We start from the raw sequence: 19,402 nt of genomic DNA on the forward strand, positions 1-19,402 counted from the left end.
TTATAACCTTATTAAATGAAAAATCAAATAAAATAATATTTTTTTTCATGAAATAGTGTGACGTTGAAATAACTATATGCATTAACATGTTTGTGGAAAACATAATTCAGTAAAAACATATTTTTATTTTAAATTTTAGTTATAAATAATAATTCTAATTTAAAAAAAATATTTAGAGAAAATTAATAATTCGATATTTTTTAGGTGGTCCTGATAGTATGGCGCTGTGTGTATTGACTGCTGATTGGAAATCTGATAACCTTGTTGATTCTGCTACTTCTGTTACCACCAAAGGAAGAAGCAACCATGTCGATGGCCTTTTAGCCATTGTTGTTGATCATGGAAGAGGAAGCAGACCTTGTCCGCAATCGAGTTTTAGATATGGGTAATCAAATCAAACCTTTTTTTTTTAATTTTTTCTTTTTGGAAACAGGCACTTGTTGTTGGTTTCTCTAGAAGAAGGGAGGTGGGTAGATAATGTAGGTTGTCGTCGTCTTTATATAGGAATAAAATGTCAAGTTTCCCATTGCGAATGGTTGGACGGTAAACCTAGCCCCGGTCACTTGCAAGAAGCAGCTCGCAATAAGAGGTGTTTTTTCTTACAGTCTTCGGTCTATGGCGGCGGAGATTGACATGTAGGAGATTTGCTCCGCCTCCATCGCCGCCGTTCTTACAATCCCTTTATCGCAGCGGCAGTCCTCTCAATCTCTCCGGGGGCGGCGGAGGAAATTGACTTTTTGAAATTTGAGTTGGGATGTTTATATGATTAATTTATATTTAATATACAGGATGTATGTGAATGGACGAATTTATCCCTGCAAATCTCATGTGCAATGCACAGGTTTTACCATTCCGGCAAAATAGTCGGAAAATTTAGTTCACGGGGCACCGTGCAACAAATTAACGAGTTCAGGTAAAAACGTACAAAAAAAATTTGTTTGGGGAGCAAAGTGCAAAACGGTCCTTAATTTAGGGGGCAAACTGCTTTTTACTCTTAATATTAATAGGGGTTTTTGTGCATAAGTCTCTAACCAACCATCTTTATTATTCTAGGTTTATGGGTTATATATCTTTCACGAATAAGTTCATCGCTTTATTATTTACTAGCGTTTTTTTTCATGTCCGATGCACGGGATATTATTTCGAAAGTGAAAAACTAATCAATTTAGTATGTCATTAGGGTTTCTTAGGTTACCCTATTATTTCTTTCTTATATATACTAGTAATCGTGCCCGTGCGTTGCACGGGGTCGCATTCAACAAAGGAAAAAAAATTAATTATTTGAAATAAATGATTGTAAAAATTGTATAAAAAATCTATATCTGTGAAATTCAAATTACAGCTATTACTTTATTTCAATGTTATCATAATCGGACCGGACACAAAATCGGATAGGCTTTCGGGTCACGGCTGGAGCGGTTCATCCGGGGTCAACCTGAGTTTTTTCATTTTTCTATTTTTTTTTTAATTATTTTACTATTTTTATAAATATAAAAATATTGTCCTCTATGTATTTGTTATGTATTCCTCTTATTATTTCACATTTTTATTCCAATATTTATAATACAATTTTAATATACCGTTTTTTCTTCCTCTCATTTCTTCTTACGTCGTTCCATCTTCACTCACCTACACCACCCCCAACATTTCTTTCTTCTTATTCGTTCTGCAACCTCCTGTTTTTTTTTCTCCGTTTTCTCTATGTTCAAAGGAAACATCATCTGCATCATCTACTCCTGTTTCTCTTCGTTTTTTTTTCTCCATGTCCAGACTTCACTTCATCTCTTTTGCTCAGCTTTGTTTTTTCTTCAGCCCACGGATCTAGCCCATCCATAACTTCGATTGAATCACCTACGACCCAGATCCAACTATCGAAGGCAATCCCCCGCCCAGATCCAACCACCACAGTGATCCTCAGCCCAAATCCAACCATCTACTACCGTTATAGGCTAAACCCGACTCGTTAATTGGTTTCCGGGTCTACCGGTCGAACCGGAGTTTTGATGTACTGACCCCAATTTATGAATTTTTCGGTTTCTGTTGTAGAACCAGATCGTATAGTTGGCGGTTTGCAGTCGAATCGGTCGGACCGGGTGATTCGATCCGATTCCGACGACATTGCCTTATTTTATTGTATCATATATACACATACACACACGGAGTGTTAATATATAAAATATATGTTAAACAATTAATAATTCAAATGTAATAAAGGGGACGGTTATTTCAAATGTCAATTGTTTCTCACTTCAATACCGCCTAATTAAATAGGTAATGACATTATACCATTGTTGAAAATTAATATCACAAAAACATAAAAAGTCTCATTTTTAGAATATATTTCTGTAATACCACACACACAAACTCCTCACATCCCTCTGTTTCTTCTTCACAAACCCTCCCTCGCACAACTTCTTCTTCTTCTTCTTCTTCTTCTTCTTCTTCTTCTTCTTCTTCTTCCTCCTCCTCCTCCTCCTCCTCCTCCAGTTTTTTCTTCTTACTTCTTCTTCCTTATTGTTCTTCTAGCTCTTCTACATCTTCCTCATTATTCTTATTCTTCTTCTTCTCTTTCTTCCTCTTTTTCTTCTTTCTCTTTCTTCTTCTCATTCTCCTTCTTGCTCCTTCTTCATTTTTCTAATTCTCCTCATGCTTCTTCTTCCTCCTCCTCCTCCTTCTTCTTGTTGCTTCATCCTCCTCCTTCTTATTCTTCTAAATATATATGAGAGCAACTCCAATGATACAACATTGAAATGGATCGTTAAGTATTTAATTGATTCTCGTTTTATATTTTGATACTCATATACTCCAACTGCAAGCATTAAATGGATCATCAAATTTTAAATATAAGTAGAAATATATTTAAAATTGACCCATGTAAATTCATGATAGGTTTTTTTGGGTAGTTAATATTTTGATACCTTTTTTTCCAAGATGCACTTTTACATCGTCGGAAGTTGAATATCAAAATAGCTACCAATTTAATTCCTCAATTGAAGATGAAAATTTAAATTTTGTAACATTATAATAGAAGTTATACCATTTAATTATTCTATAGATTCCTCCATTAGAGCTGCTGCGAAGAAAGAAGAGTAAAAACAATACTAACTATTAAACAACTTTAAAAAAGTGCATGATGAATTATTAAAATACATGATAATAAAGAAATTCTAATAAAGAAAAAATTGATAAACGTATATGGCATATACAAAACCCATACACAGGACAATGAAAATGTAAACAACCAACTAATTGCGAGGCATATAATCTCTGGATAAAATAGCACAAATACAACATAATGCAAAATAAAACAGTTGTCTAACGGAACCCCAATATAGAGTGAAAATTAATATAACCAAACAAAAAATAGTAACATTATGTCATTAACAATAACCACTCAATAAAATGGCATAAAGCAAAATAGTGATAAAAATTGGAAACGTAAGTAAACTCATGACGGAAGAACAGTTATACCTCCGATCCCATCTGCTAAAAAAATATTATCAGTAAATTAGTTTTGTGATATGAGGATTTTCCGATTTGGCCATAAGAACAGTTATTTACTTAATGGAGGATATACGGAAATAACTGCAAATAATTGTAGGTGAGAGGGTATACAAATAATTTTGTGATAGTAGTGGGAGGGTATATGGGAATAACCGCAAATAATTTGTTTTATATGGTGGGTAGTTTTTTTTTTTTTTTTTTTTTTTTTTTTTTTTTTTTTTTATGTATTTATCATTTATTTGTTTATATACAAAAATCCAAAAAACGAAAAAAAATATTCAAAAAAAAAAAAATCTACCGGTATTAACGTGCATTCATGAGATGCGATGAGTGGGCGGTTAAAAATAACGTGCATTCATGAGATGTTGAACAATCTAACCCAAAGCTTCATATGTTGTCGAAGTCTAGCATATCATCGTTTGACACCTCTTACTTCTTTATTTCTCAACATCCTCAAAAATAATACTTGGGGAATCCGTGACAAAGTGTACGGGAAGACACTTAGTTTTGATAAAAATCATAGAAAAAAAATTATATAAATAAATAAGTAATAAAGTAGTAGATGGACATAGAAATAAGAGGGTCTCAAGATACACCCAAGAATTGTTGTTGGTTTCCACCTCCAACGAAGATGAATCATTCACAACCCTAATTTTGATTAAAACACAAAAGAAAATTCAAATATGAACGATTTTCTTGGAATATATATGAATTTATTATATAGTAGACGTGGGAAGTTATTAATTAACGGGGAGTTACTGGAAGTGGGGAGTTGTTGTAAATGTGCATTAGTAAATGTGTGTTATTAGGAAAATTATAGATAATAAATATTACCTAAATAGGTAGTGACGATAATAATTGTAATAAAAATAAATTTAAATTTCAGTAATAACATTAACATTTCTACAAATTTGATAATGCAACATGATAACTACGCAAAATGCTTAACAAAATTCTTCTATCTCGATTAAGTAGTTAGATCTTGTTGCGGGTCGCATTTTATTGTGCAATTCTTTTCTCGGATGCAGCAAAATCAGTTTCGCGATCACTTCACTCTTATGTGAGTGCAACAAAACTTTGCCACATGAAAGGAAGCGTCGGTGAAACATGGAAAAAAAAAGAGAGCAAAATGTTAGTTAAAGTTTTACGAAAATCATATGAAGAAGGTAGCTAGGTTTTGGGAAAAACTTGCATACACGATTCACATTTAATAGAAGAGTAATTGTTTAATCAACCACAAAATGTATCTACTACTCTTAATACACAGTTATATGGTAGTTGGTTTTTTTTTTTCCTTTTATGGGTGGCAAATAATTTTTGTCATGATATGCACGAATCTTTCATGTTTATTTATCAAATAAAATCATTGGATAGTTTTTCCAATTTTTACTCTTGCGTTTTAAGTTTTTTCCCCTTATGCAATTTTTTTTCTCTAAAGTTTTTGATTGAATTTACAACGATGACAATTCAAATTTATATACAAAAGCTGCAACAATCATAAAAAAGAATGCTAATTTAATTTTCTCGATTAAAAATAATGAGAACATTCACATTAGTTGGGCAAACAAAAATTCACTGCATAAGTTCTCACATCAAAATCTATGCCAACTCTGTCAGAATATGATGGATCAACGAACGAAAAAAGAAAAAAAAATCATAGATTTGTTTTGCCTATTCAAGAAACAATAATGGCCTTGGAGCTATCAATATACTGACAAACTTAAAACCTAATAATATAAATAATAAGTTCGCATAATTATATTACATGAGCCTAGCATGAATGTTTGTAGATGTACAACATGTTGCCAAGCATTTGGTGTATGATGTGAGATGATGATGATTTCTTCTCTTCTTTACTGATTTTTTCCCCTTTAATGTCTTAGAATTGCTGAGTAGCTTCAATTAATGGTCTAGAGAAAACAAAAAAAAAATGCATTAATCTTAAAATAGGGATGCAACATCTCGAACGAATTAAAAATATAGCAACAAAGTCTTGTAAGTTATAAAACTTAAATATTTTAAATAAATTATAGCAATAAAAGCTTTGAACTAACAGAAGCTCATAATAAATATTGTCTGACATATTTTTTTTCCTTTTACCGAATTGTGTGAGTAGCTCGCTCCAACCACGAATTATTGTTGATACGAACAGACTTGCTGCAAAAGAAATTTACAATATGTCAAACAAAAATGCAAAAATAAATAAATAAACGGCATAACACAGTTATTAATAAACAAAGAAGACGACGAACAAAATTTTAAATGAGAAAGAAGAAGAAGCTTGGCAAAAAAAATGTGATTTTTGATGGAGTTCTCATGAGTTTAAATAGAAGAATGAAATTGATAGGGGTCGAGATCATGGTTGATAACTTCTATCATGATGAATTAGTGGGATTAGTGGGTGGTTAGAGTAGAGAAGAAAAATAAAAAAAATATAAATATAAATAATTAGAAATATACCTGCGGTACATTAAATATAGGAGTTAGTGTTTAAATTATAAATTAATTAATGATTAAATTAGACATTTATTAATTTACAAAATTAACCCTAGGTTTAGGTTTAGGTTTTAGTTCAAAATATCTTCGTTTTATATATAAGATAAGATTATAAATAAAGAAAAAAATCATGTATATGACAAAACTACCTCCAACCATTTGTAACCAGTTCTTAATTGTAACCCCAATTTAATCAATTTTGACCACAAAAATCCAATTTTGACTTTTTTTTTCAAAATCTTTTTTTTGTCAAAAAATATTTTTACCGCCGGTTTCCGGCATTGGCTTTTCGATTTTTTTTTTCCTAGTCTACTTACCCCCGGTCTCCGGCGTTGATTTTTTTTAGTGTTTTTTTGTTAACGACCGCCGCTAAACGCTGACACTAATTGTGCTGTCATTAACGGTAATTATATTGTCACTAACCGTAAGTTAACGTAGTTATACTGTCACTGACTATACATTAAGTCACTGATAGTACATTAACGTAATTGTACTGCCGTTGACAATACATTTATGTATTGTACTGCCGTTGACATTACAATTAGAGTCAATGACAATATTACTATTTTTTTTTTTGTTATTTTATTTAATTTTGTTTGATTTGTTGACAAGTCAACGTAATTATATTACTGTCGTTGACAGTAAAATAACTGTAAACACAATAATATTATTGTCAACCACATCGATATTATTAATTTTTTGGGTTTTTTTGTTTTGTTTAAGTTATTCACGGAGTAACATAATAATATTACTGTCTATTATTGTAATATTACTGTCAACACAATAATATTATTGTGTTTAATATTATTGTTGTTATAGTAATATTACTATCACTCACAGTAATATAAATTCTTTTGGCTTTTTATTATGTTTACCTTGTTGAACGGTCAACATAATATTATTATTACTCTATTACACAATAATAATGAGTTTTGTTGTGTTAATATTACTGTGCTAGAGATTAATATAACAATATTACTTGTTAAACTGTAGTATAGTTAATTTTAGGGTTAAATACAAAAACACCCCGTACTATGAACTTTGTATCATATACCCCATGTACTACACATAAATACAAACACACCCCTCACTTACATTTTTCCAAAATATGATGAAAATACCACTACTCAAGTATATATATATATATAGTTTGAGCCATTTTCCACTATATATTTTACCATTTTCATTCAATTTTAGGTGGGAAATTTTGCTATTTAAATTTTTTTCTCCAAAACATCTAATTGCTTAGAATTTTTTTATTTTTTTAATAAAACCTTTTATTTATTTTTTTCATTTTGAGTTTCTACATTTTTCTTCTTAAATGTCTTCCGGTAGTTCAAACATCCTAAGATTACAAACATCTTTACAATCCTATTATTGTTGACAATTTGAACTACCGGAAGACATTTAAGAAAAAAATGAAGAAATTCAAAATGACAAAAATAAAAGGTTTTGAAGAAAAACTAAAATCAAAATTTCCCAAGTAAAATTGACCGAAAATGTTAAAAAATATAATGGAAAATGGTTCAAACAAACCATTATATTTATAGGCTTAGCAGGGTACTTTCATCAGATTTTGGAAAAAAATATAACAGTAAGGGGGTTTTTGTATTTATGTGTAGTACAGGGGGTATATGATACAAAGTACATAGTACAGGGGTGTTTTTGTATTTAACCCTTAATTTTACTGTGTTTAACAGTAATATAGTTAATATTACTGTCAATCACAGCAATATTGTTGTTTAAACAGGGGGGCAAAAAGATGTTAAAGAAAAAAAAATCGAAAAAGTCAATGCCAAAAACCGGTGGCTGAAAAATCAGGAAGAAGGAAAATAAAAAGTCAACACCGGAGATCGGCGGTGACGGACGAAATTGTTTGTAAAATGTGTTTTGGGTCAAATTGAATAATGGGGTTATTTGACAAAAGCCCCTCATAAGACTCCTCCGATTAGAATGAGTCCAAAAAAAAATTCAATTTTAAGATAAATCCAAAAAATTTAATTAATAAAAAATAATATAATTTCACCATTATACCCTCCTTCCTATTTGCCATAAAGCTATTATTTAATATTAATTTATAATTATAATCTCCACCCAAATTCACAAACCCATCCAACCTATTTCTTTTTCTCCGATTTCTCCCAAATCTCTCTCCGCCGCGCCATCTCTTCACTCTCCATCGCAGCCGCCCCCTTCCTCTCTCTGCACCGCTCATCGTGCAATCTCTGTGCGGTGGTAAAAAACCAAAGCAACGGATGTGGTCTTTCTCTTTCAGCAATTGTGCGCTAATTAGGATTTTCTGCGATTTGGAAACAAAGATTAAAACTCCATTAATAATGACCCGTCGTCGGTAAGTTCATCAATTTATTTATTGATTTTTCAAATTTTGATCTCTTTTTGTTCTCTGAATTGGGTCGTGGGGCCAGTACAAAATTATAAACCCTAGTGCCTTTTCAATTAAAGATGTTATAATTAATTAATTAATTATGTTATGATTAATTACAAAATTTTATCTCTTTTTGTTCTCTTTTTGGTATCACTTTATAAGTTATGATTCCCTTAATCTTTACTCTCGTTTATTTTTCCTTAATTGTTTTTTTTCTTTCTATAGTTGATTTTGGAGTAAGCTTGTTCACATATGCTTGTCACATAGTGGTTTTCACATAATTTGTGACTGGATTTCAGTATCGTATTTTCAATAGACAATTACTTTGATAGTTGAATTATAGATAGATGAATATGTTTGTTATTGTTTAATTTTGTTAATTTTCTGGATTTATTAAAAAAAATTGGATTAGTAATTTTGTTTTGGTTGTAAACCTTATTAAGTAGAACACATGTAATTTTCTAAGTTGCTTTCATATTTGAAATTAATGATTTTGATAATATATTACTGTAATTATTGGAGTCAAAATAATTAGTGATTTTAATAATAAATTACTGTAATTACCATTTCCAAGATAGTGTGTTATATGGATATGCACAGCAGTACTTTATATTGGTGTAATTGTATGAATATGTTGTTTTTCTGGATCTTACACATAAAATTTATGGAATTGATCAATAATATATTTTGGCACATAAAAACCTCACTGGCCAGATTTCCATATACAAGTTTTGTGATCCATCTAGCAGTTGTAGATTTAAAACTACTTGTAGATTTAAAACCACTTGTGGATTTTAATATGAATTTTTATTTCGATGTTTATATAGTTGTGTATACAGAGTGGTTTTCATGTTTATATAGTTGTTTACACATAGTGGTTTTCATTTTAATATAATTGTGTGTACAAAGTGGTTTTGATGTTTTTATAGTTGTTTTATACAAATTGGTTTTCATGTTTATATAGCGGTTTATACAGAGTGATATTCAAAACGTTTCAAATAGAGAAGAAGATGATTACACGGACTATGCTATAGGGTTCATTGGAGAGAAGATGGTGTCCTTTATAGTGGTTTTATAGCTTAGTTTTCGCAGAATTTTTGATGTTTTCTTGTTAGAATTCATAGTGATTTTCGATGTTTATATAGTTGTGTATATAAAGTGGTTTTCATGTTTATATAGCTGTTTTATACAGAGTGGTTTTCATGTTTATGTAGTTGTTTATACGGAGTGTCAGGCTTTGTCTTTGATAAATTTATAGTGGTTTTCAACAATTTTATAGTGGTTTTCAATAATTTTTGTACAAATTTTTATATAACTATATATACAGAGTAGTTTTTATGTTGACATAGTTGTTATACATAGTGGTTTTTATGTTACAATTCGCGGTTCATATGCTTAGTAACAAAGGGATCATCTCCTAAAATAAATTTAGGGCCAGTATTTGTTATTTTTTTTGATAAGTATATATGGTTGTTATACAGAGTGAGTTTCATGTTTATATAGTTGTTTATACAGAGTGGTTTTCATGTTTATATAGAGTGGTTTTAATTTAAAAAAACTGGAAAGAAAAAAAAAACCATTTTAAATAAAAAAAAAATTGAAATTAAGAAAAAAGGAAAAATAAAAATAAAACCATTTTTTTAAATTAAAATAAAAAAAACATGAAAAATATAAATAAGAAAAAAACCATAAAACAAAATAAAAATAAAAAACTGAATCGGCGTGATGAGGGGGATATTTTTTGGAGAAGATTTTGGGTGTAGATATGGGTATAATTTTTTTAAATTAAATAATTATACTAATTAATAATTAGTGGGGGCATATATGGTTTTTTAGGCCCAATGGATTTATCTCAAATATCAGTTGTAAATAAAGGATTTATCAAGAATTAAAATTCCAATGAAGGGTATTTGGCATATAGCCCCTTGAATAATTTGTGAAATTTGGGGTCAAATTGAGGTTAGATTAAATTAAATGATGAAACTCGAGCATATTAAAGCATGAGGGGATATTTCAGTCTTTTAGAAACATCTGGACCATTTGTAAAAGAGTTTATTGTCTGAACCTCTATATGAATAAGTATCCATTGATGGACTTATTTGTAAAGTACCCATATTAGTATTATTAGGATCAATATATTAGCATTAGCATATCAAAATATTAGAATTAGTAATAATATTAATATTAGTATTAATTAGCATTAATATTACTAATATTAGTATTATTTTAATAATGTATTAGTATTAATATTACTATTAGTATTACTATTCGTATTAGTTTTAGTATTCGTATTCGTATTAGTATTACTATCGGTATCGGTATCAGTATCAGTATTAGTATTCTTATTCGTATTCATTTTTGCATTAGCATTAGCATTACCATTAACATTAACATTAGTATCCGTATTAGTATCAATATTACTATCAGTATTAGTATCAGTACCCGTATCAGTAATAGTATTAGTATCAGTATTAGAGTATTAGTATGAATATATTAGTATGAGTATGAGTATGAGTATCAGTCAATGTTCTAAAAACCGAAAATCGGGTCGGACGCGGATAGACACCACATCATGATTAATCGGGGCGGCGGTTATTAATCGGCGATAAATATGAAATAAATCGGTTTTTAAATTTTAATATAATATATTTCTAGATTATATTTATAAATAATCAAAACATATATAATAAAAAAAAATATTTAAACATGGTTATATCTCCATCATTTATATATCCTTAAAACATAATAAAATTTTAATAATAATTAGTTCATAATACAATAAAATCCTTATAAAATACAAATAAAACGCAAATCTTTTGAATTTAAATTTATTCCTAAACATTGCAAGTATATATCATTAGGTTCTTTAACAATAACAATTAACATAAAAAAAGTATAAACTCATTTTTAATTAAAAGCCCAACTTTTATTTTGAATTAAAAAAGAAAAAAAACCAATGTTTGACCCATTTTTTTCCACCAAAGCCCGCCTCCAAGGTTTGACCGCATCGGACAGCCTAAAACCACCTCATAGGTTAAAATCCGATTTTATAAACATTTTCACCAAAATTGTAAAGGTTTGGGACTGCATCCGCGTCGGAGACCGATTAATCGGCCGTCTCGGCCAAGTTTTAGAACACTGGTATTAGTATTAGTATTAGTATTAGTATTAGTATTAGTATTAGTATTAGCATTAGTTTAGTGATATATATATATATACGGTATTCTTCCTTTCGTGTTCGACACATCATTTTGTCACGGTAGTGGCGTATACGTCTACATCACGAATTGGACGCCATTAATAACATTTATGTATTATACAAGAGTTTTGCTTTTCGCGTTTCTTCCTTTTAAATTTAATTGCATTTCATATGTTACAACTCTAAATTAATAGGTAAAGTTTATGTTTGTTTGATTTCTTTTGATTTTTTTATTTAAATTAGATTTGTTACAAAGCGGACCTACGTACAGCGCAGAGGTGAAGTACTAGTTGTAATCAATTAATATTCCAATTATTAATTCAATTAACTCACTATTATAGTGCACTCCATCATCTTCTTTAATATTTGGGTTGAGGAATTAACATTCATGTTATCTCATCTTCTTCTTCTTCACGCAACTGTTTTTTTCAATTCATGTGCGTGCTCGTTTATGTTCTTCACTATTTTGGTTAATGAATTAATTGCAGTAGTTTGTGGCCGCCGCACTGAACTTCAATAATGGAATATTATTTTTCGATCAGAAAAATATTTAAGTTGAAATAGATGGGCGAGACTGGTAATTAGAGCCATATTCAAGGTTTAATTGGATGCCGAGGAGTGGACGGATGTGGTACGGAAGGCAGTGACAGGGCCAATGGGCAAAGCTCGATGCAAATTCAAATGGTAAGAGATGATGGAATTAACTTGGCGGCGGATATATGCAAGCCAATTTTTTTTTTTTCGAACACACGTAAAAGGGTTCCTTAGTTCAAGCCCACAAATTTATCTAATTTTCTTATATCAAGACCAAAGATGGCGAATATGCCCTCATCCACAAATACTACCAAAATACAAACACAAACCCTATATTCCTATTTTTAATTTGTTCAAGACCATCCAAGAAAAAAAAAAAAAAATGTCTGACTCGCCGCCGCTGCACCACCGCAGCGATGACATACAACCCACTTGCACACCACCACCACCAACCCACCACTTTTTATGCTAAACTTTTTGTTGGTAAATTCGATAATATTAATCGAGCATTGATTTCTTGAAAACGAGCATTGATTTCTTGATAAATATGTGTGGTGAACATTAATTCATGCTTATTTCTTGTTGGGTTGCAAATTTTTTTTTTCAATTTAGGATTAAATTTTGAGATTGAAATCGAACCTGGGAAATCGGCGTGTACGCGCCGATTTTTTTGAAAAAGTTGGCACATTTAGCCCAATTGTTTTTGGAAAAATCGGTAATGTAATACCGATTTTTGTTTGGAAAAATCGGCACATGTATACCGATTATTTTTGAAAAAATCGGACTGTGAATATCGATTTTTTGTATCAGCCTTTTTTTTTTTCAGAAAAAAAAAACGACACTCAAGCTAAAATAAATAGATAACACATATTTTATTACGTTTTTAACCCTCATAAACCACCATCTCCTTGTTTTCCCACTCCATTGTGAATGTTTGGTTATTATTTAATTTTTTTGATATTTAGGGTTCTTGGTGGGTTTGTGAAGTAGGAGGAGAAGAAGAAGAAGGAGGAGATTCTTAAATCGTGAAATAATGGTTGTGTTTGTAGGTTTATTTTATTTGGACTTGCACAAAGAAAATTGTTTTTTTTTTTTCCTTTTTTTTGTTGTGTTAATTTGGTCTTGAATTTTATTAGTGGTAAATTAGCATTTTTACGTTGGTGATCTTGTACAAAGAAATTTGTGGGCTTGTATGTATCCGCCGCCAATTAACTTTTTTTTTATAAGTACTATTTAGTTTGAGTTATGTGATTATTTTGTGTTTTTGCTTTATATTATTTGATTATAGGTTTTTTTAGACTTTATATCTACGGATATTTCAAGAGTTAATTTTTTTGTTGGTATGCATGTTTCAATGTTATTATATTTCTCGTGTTTTACCAGATGAGTTAATTTCATCCCCAAAATATTTCATGAAAGTTTTATTTGAATTGAGAGATTCAAAATAACTTCAGCTAGAAACAATTTGAAATCCCCTACAATTGCCCCAATATATGATTTTCTTTGAATAAATCATAATCTCACATTTTGAAATAATAGTATATGATTTTCTTTAGATTCACATATTAATTATTTCAAGATTTTGCGTCTCAAATTTCTCTCATCAAGTCAACTATCTTCATATATAAAAGAAAAGTTTTACCCGAAATCTTAATCCCATAGTTTTACCCGATGGAAAGAAAAACCGATAGCACTTTTATCTCAACTCCATCACAAATTGTTATCGTATTTAAACGTCACGCAAGAACTCGAATCACTCGGTTGAATTCCATCACGTTTTACATAGAAAAAATTTATGCTTCTCTTTCTTTCATATCATTTGCAGAAAAAATGATGTCCGGAGAAGTGGATATTGATGATCGATTTTACATTATGATCGATGTCCGAATAACTATTTGTTTATATAAGATTTGATGTGCTTTTCTTACTCTCATACAATGATATTAAATTCTATAGGTTTTACATTTTAATTGTTTTATGATTTTAATTGTCAGACATGCAACTGAATCAGTTTGTTATTTCTACAACAATTGAAAGATTTCGGCAGCGAAAAAAGCATTAAAGAATCTCGCACACAGTAAGATTTTCCCAAACAATACGCAATAGCACTTAACTTTGCTAATTTATCGTTAACTTATTGCCTTTTTTTCCTAATATGGGGCCCCAAATATTTGGTTATATGTTACTGTTTTTACAACTAACAAGAAAGGCCCTCCTTTTTATTTTTTTTTGACATTTCAACTCTCTCCTCCCTCCATTAATGCTTTTACCCAATTTTATAGTTTTTAAATCTTACCCCCACTCTCAATTTATGTCTTTTTACCCAATTTTATTTTTCTCTCGGTTGGACCCCTTTAATCAATTTTTGTTTCTATTTTTCTATAATTTACAATTTAATTCTTTTTGTAATCATTATTGGTTTTTTATTTCCTAACATTAAACTAGTTTTGTTAAAGTAAATAATTTTTTTCTAATATAATTTTATTAACTTTTACTGGCTAAAAGAAAAACTATTTCATGTTGAGGCCTCGTTAAAAAAACTTGATTACCATAATAATTTGGACCATATCTCAATTTATGGGTGTCATCCTTGCGCAAGCGCCATGCTAATCTTCTCTGTATCGTTCCAATTTTATAATTTTACTATTAAATACGTTTATATTTTATATATATATTTTTCAACAAAATCGGGGATGTTGTGCCGAACCCTGTATTATTATATTTCTTTTTTTTGTAGATACAGAACCCCGTATTACTTAGGGGCACAAGTTTGTATTTTGCCCAGGCCCCCAAAATACGGTGGACCAGCCCTGATTTTGCCTCAAATAACATTTCAAGCACTTAGTCTATGAATCTTGCCGTTCTCCCCTCAATTGTCTCTACACCTTTCAAGTTTTCGTGTTTTCACTAATACTCGATTTTCAGTATTTTTTCATGTTTTCATTTCCGATTTTTTTTATTACCGCAGTTGACACATTCTTTATTTTTGAATTTTCGAATTTCTCTATTTCTTTTGAGGGTGTCGAAAGTTCGCACCCTCAAGAATTTTCCACCAGGGCCCTAGTTATGGATTTCCTGGTAGAAATTCTATAAAAATATTTATTTATTTCTTTTTTATTCTCTCCTTTTCTTTATTTATTTCTGAGTATATTTTTCTTGTGTCCTCCTGGGACGAGGGTTACAAAGGTTTTTATAAGCTAATTGTTTCTCGGCAATCAAGGGGACAGATTACGTCCATTACTCCCGTCCTTCTTCTTTGGTCTTGATTTTGGGCCTTATATAGAAGATCTGATTGCTTCTCCATCTTATTCTCATGCTGAAATCGCGCCCTCTTGCAATTCTCCCAGCCTTAATCACGAGGGCTTCGGTCGCCCATTAACTTGCTTGAGCCTTGTTTTCTAGCCCAAGTCCAATTCCACTGGGCCCTGTTTGAGCGCCTTGGAGAGAAAACCATATCTTAATTTATAAGCTGAGCTTTGCTCGATATTTGGGCTTAGTTATCACGCATTTCGTTCCCATTGGCCCAATTTCTCTGTGGGCAGCTCTTCTCGCTCCTAGGCCCATTACAAATGGCTAGGTTGACAAACTGGGACCTATCATCTAGTCTCCCCTATTCTCGAGTGAACCTAAAAATAGTTCGCTGGAGAATACACTTGGTATGGATTGAAACATAGAAGTGAGAGAGGGAACCATGGAAAACTGGGAACGAGAAAATGGATTTTACACCATCCTTCGTGCGAGCTTTTTTCCACCACGTATTTATTTCTGTGCACGCGCGCCCCTTCCCAATGCTTCGTCATTATTGCTCTGCGTTTCGAGCCCCACGTTCTTCGCACGTGGGGAACGTACCGTCTTCTCGTCTTTTCGATAGCTGTCGCCGCTCAATCGTGACGAGACACCTGTCTGAGAGTTTTCCGCCCGTTACAGCTACCCGGATCTCGTGTCTTAATCTCCGCCTTTCATCACCGTTTGATCCAACGGTCCCTTTTGCGGGATCGTTTCACCTTACCTTTTCCCCTCCCCTATATATACCATCTTTTCCATTTCATCCGTTCCTTTTACCAAACTTACTATCTCGTCTCGCCTTTTTGCTACTCGCTATTTTTATTCCAGTTCGCTCATCGTGAAAACCAGCCTTGCGCGTTCCTTAGCCTCCTTTTCTTTCTAAGGCATCAGGTACTTCCCCGTTCTCTGCCTCATATATTTTTGTTTGTTCTTTAATTCGTCTATAAAAACTTCCTCTCTGCTTTGTAATTTCCTGAGTCGTCGTGTCATGGCTTTCGATCCTTCATCGTCATCTCTTCGTCCCCTTTCTTCTGCCGAGCGTAACTTGCCTCCAAATGAGGATTCTTCTCTAGTCATAGGGTCATCTTCGTCTTCTAGTTCTTCATCCTCCGACTCCTCCTCTTCTAGCACACTTTCTGACACATCTCGCCCTCTTATAAACCTTGGGCCTCGGACGATGACCCAAAAGGTTAGGAAAAAAGCCCAATCAGGGGAAGCAGGAATTTCAGAGAGCTCCCTCGTGACACTTCGCCATATAGAGTTATTTATGCGCGACGTGGGCCTTCCTTCAGGCTTTTCTATCGCGACTCCTCGCGAGAATGAGCGACCTCATTCTCCTCCTCCTAACAGTGTAACCTTTCACTTAGGCCAGTTCTATGCTAGTCTCGCTCTTCCCCTTCATCCGTTCTTCGTCACAGTTTCTGAGAAGTATGGTATTCCCATTAATCAATTCCATCCCAATTCTATTCGCTTTATGTCAGTCTTCTATTGTGTATTGTCGTGGCAAAAAATAGAACCGACCGCTGATCGCTTATTCGCTTGTTTCATTGCGAAGAAATACTCCCCTTATATGTTTTACTTGGCCGCCCGTGCAGGTACCAAGTTCATGGACAAGTATCCCAATAAGGTGCATTATTGGGATCGATACTATGTCTATATTTCTTCCTTTACCCCGTTCCCTTTTCCTACTCGCATGATTAATGAAACTCCTCCTTTTGACAAACCTCGTATGGACTCTACTTTGAGGAATTTCCTGGATCTAGTCCGCCCGGGTTGGTTTCATGTGGAAAAATTAACTCGGAATTCGCGCATCTTAACTCATTTTGGCTTGAGGTGGCTCAGCTCGACTGCCACTCCTTACCACAACATAAGTATAGCCCCGTTCTCTTTATGTGATTTTGTCAGCACGCATCACTGTGCCCTCTATTAACTCTGACCCCCCACTTTTCTCTTTTTTTTTTCTTTTTTTTTTTTTTTTTAAGGAATGGAGTTCAACAAACTCTTCTACAGCGAAGAGAGTTCATTTGATATCTTCCCAGAGGGCGAGACGAACCCGATGGTTCCTACCCATATTGGCGACTTGGTCCAACATTCTTCCTCGCAGCCGATATTGCCTGATAACGTTGACGTTGTCGCCGAGATGGACATTTCGGAGAAACGCACGAAGAAAGAGGTCGCGATTGGTTCTTCGTCGCGCAAAAGGGTTCGTGGTTCTTCTGATCATCAATCCCCAAATATTATCGACTTGAGTTCAAGTGCGGGCGCTGGGGTGCAGGCCCAATTAGGCTTGACTCCTGTGAGGGAGGGCTTTAGCTTTGCTGAATGCGAGGATGGTGCCGAGATCGGCAAGATATTTCGTGAGCAGGCGACTCCTAGAGATCGCGAGTTGTGGGGCAAAATGAGCTTGGATCATCGCATCGACCGTTCTAATTACCATTTGGCCAAGGTACGTCGGCTATTTCACTTCTTCTTTTTTTTTTTTTTTTTTTTTGCGAAGGATTATGTTCTCACCATTCTAGTCCTTGTACAGTTGTAAACATTGTGGCCCACCTGCCCTTCCCAGCGAAGTGATACCCTTCGCGAGGCATATAACCGGTTGAAGAAAGATCGCAAGCAGCTGAATGACGAGAAACAGCTGGTGGAGAAGCGAAACGAAAGGTTGGAAGAAGACCTGAGCAACTTGCGCGTGGAGGTCGACTCGCTTAAAGATAAGATGGCTTTGATGGAGGAGGAGCATAAGCATACTCTTAGCCAACTATCTGAAGCCATGGACAACAGTTCTCTGCGATATGAAGAGGGTCGTCGTTTGGGTCGGATGGAGTTCCTTCATACTCCCCTTGGAGAGCGGTTTAGGGACGAGTTTGTGAAGGCTTTTCTGGCGAGACTTTGGAAATCCATGCTTTTCTTCCGGAGGGCTCTTCCCGTTTCCAAATTTTTCTGGTCAGAAGGGATTCGGGTTGCACAAGCGGAGATCGATGTTGCGGGGTTCTCGCTGAAGCTAGATGAAAAAGAGATGTCAAAGAAAGCCAGTCAGAACATTCCCGGTTGGGGAGGAGATCCTTCTAAGCCCGCGAACTTAACTTGGTGGACGCCAATCTTCTCATCCGTTGCGAACCAACTATGTCCTCGCCCATCCGAGCAGGCTGGTCCTTCGACGGCGGCGGTTGTTGGAAGAGATACTGAAGAGGATGCTCTGGGATATGCTGTTGACGCTTATAACCCTGCTGATGATGAAGGTGGTGCGACTCCGGATGATCTCGCCGAAGGGTCACCCGCATAGATTAGGGGTAGTTTCCCTTAAAATCTGTAGGAGTTTAAACATTCTGTGTTCTTCTTTTTCTCTCTTTTTTTTTTTTTTTTTTTTTTTTGCTGTCCTAAACTAATATTCCATCTATGCTATCTTTTCTAGCTTATGAGATGTGTTTTCATACCTTGCGATTTGTTTATGTTAGTATGGCGTGTCGTTATGTATGTTCATGGGCTGGCTCGCATGAGACGGTTGATCTCTCCAGATTCTCCGGGATCGCGTCGCGAGCTTTGTTTTTTTTTTTTTTTTGGCTTTTCGTACTATCATTGCTACCTTTCGGGTCTAAAAACACGGGAATCTTCTAACCCTTTTCTATATGCTCGCATCTATCTTTCGGGCCGGAGCCACCCTATTCATATGTTCGCGACTACCTTTTGGGCCTTAGCCACGGGGATCTTCCAACCCTTTTTATATGTTCGCGACTACCTTTTGGGCCTTAGCCACGGGGATCTTCCAACCCTTTCTATATGTTCGCGACTACTTTTTGGGCCTTAGCCACGGGAATTTTCCAACCCTTTCTATATGCCCGCGACTACTTTTTGGGCCGTAGCCACGGGGATCTTCCAACCCTTTTTTCTTTTTTTTTTTTTTTTTTTTTTTTTTTTTTTTTTTTTTTTTTGCAATAAAACAAAAAGAGACACACGCAAGATTTTTTTTACGTGGAAACCTCTCGAAGTGAGAGGAAAAACCA

At 33.5% G+C, this 19,402-nt stretch overlaps 1 protein-coding gene, 2 long non-coding RNA genes and 1 pseudogene across 3 annotated transcripts; 3 read left to right on the plus strand and 1 right to left on the minus strand.

Annotated features, from left to right (window-relative positions):
* Positions 1-344: 344 nt before the first annotated feature.
* Positions 345-576, plus strand: LOC148769187 (uncharacterized). The gene is made up of 2 exons (XR_016032034.1): positions 345-385; positions 505-576. It is a non-coding gene; the product is annotated as an uncharacterized LOC148769187 (long non-coding RNA).
* Positions 577-8,125: 7,549 nt separating this feature from the next.
* Positions 8,126-9,727, plus strand: LOC148769188 (uncharacterized). The gene is made up of 2 exons (XR_016032225.1): positions 8,126-8,350; positions 9,351-9,727. It is a non-coding gene; the product is annotated as an uncharacterized LOC148769188 (long non-coding RNA).
* A 4,944-nt stretch (positions 9,728-14,671) lies between these two features.
* Positions 14,672-14,780, minus strand: LOC148769189 (U6 spliceosomal RNA; annotated as a pseudogene).
* Positions 14,781-15,055: 275 nt separating this feature from the next.
* Positions 15,056-18,817, plus strand: LOC148769190 (uncharacterized). Its single transcript, XM_088820930.1, has 3 exons — positions 15,056-17,275; positions 17,387-17,850; positions 17,935-18,817. Exons 1-3 carry the CDS (start codon positions 16,393-16,395, stop codon positions 17,938-17,940), a joined length of 1,353 nt encoding a protein of 450 aa, XP_088677056.1. The 5' UTR covers positions 15,056-16,392; the 3' UTR covers positions 17,941-18,817.
* The last annotated feature ends 585 nt before the right edge of the window (positions 18,818-19,402 follow it).

This window comes from Erythranthe guttata, chromosome 7 (genome assembly GCF_056151865.1).
Source record: "Erythranthe guttata isolate IM_541 chromosome 7, IM_541, whole genome shotgun sequence".
Lineage (NCBI taxonomy): Eukaryota > Viridiplantae > Streptophyta > Magnoliopsida > Lamiales > Phrymaceae > Erythranthe > Erythranthe guttata.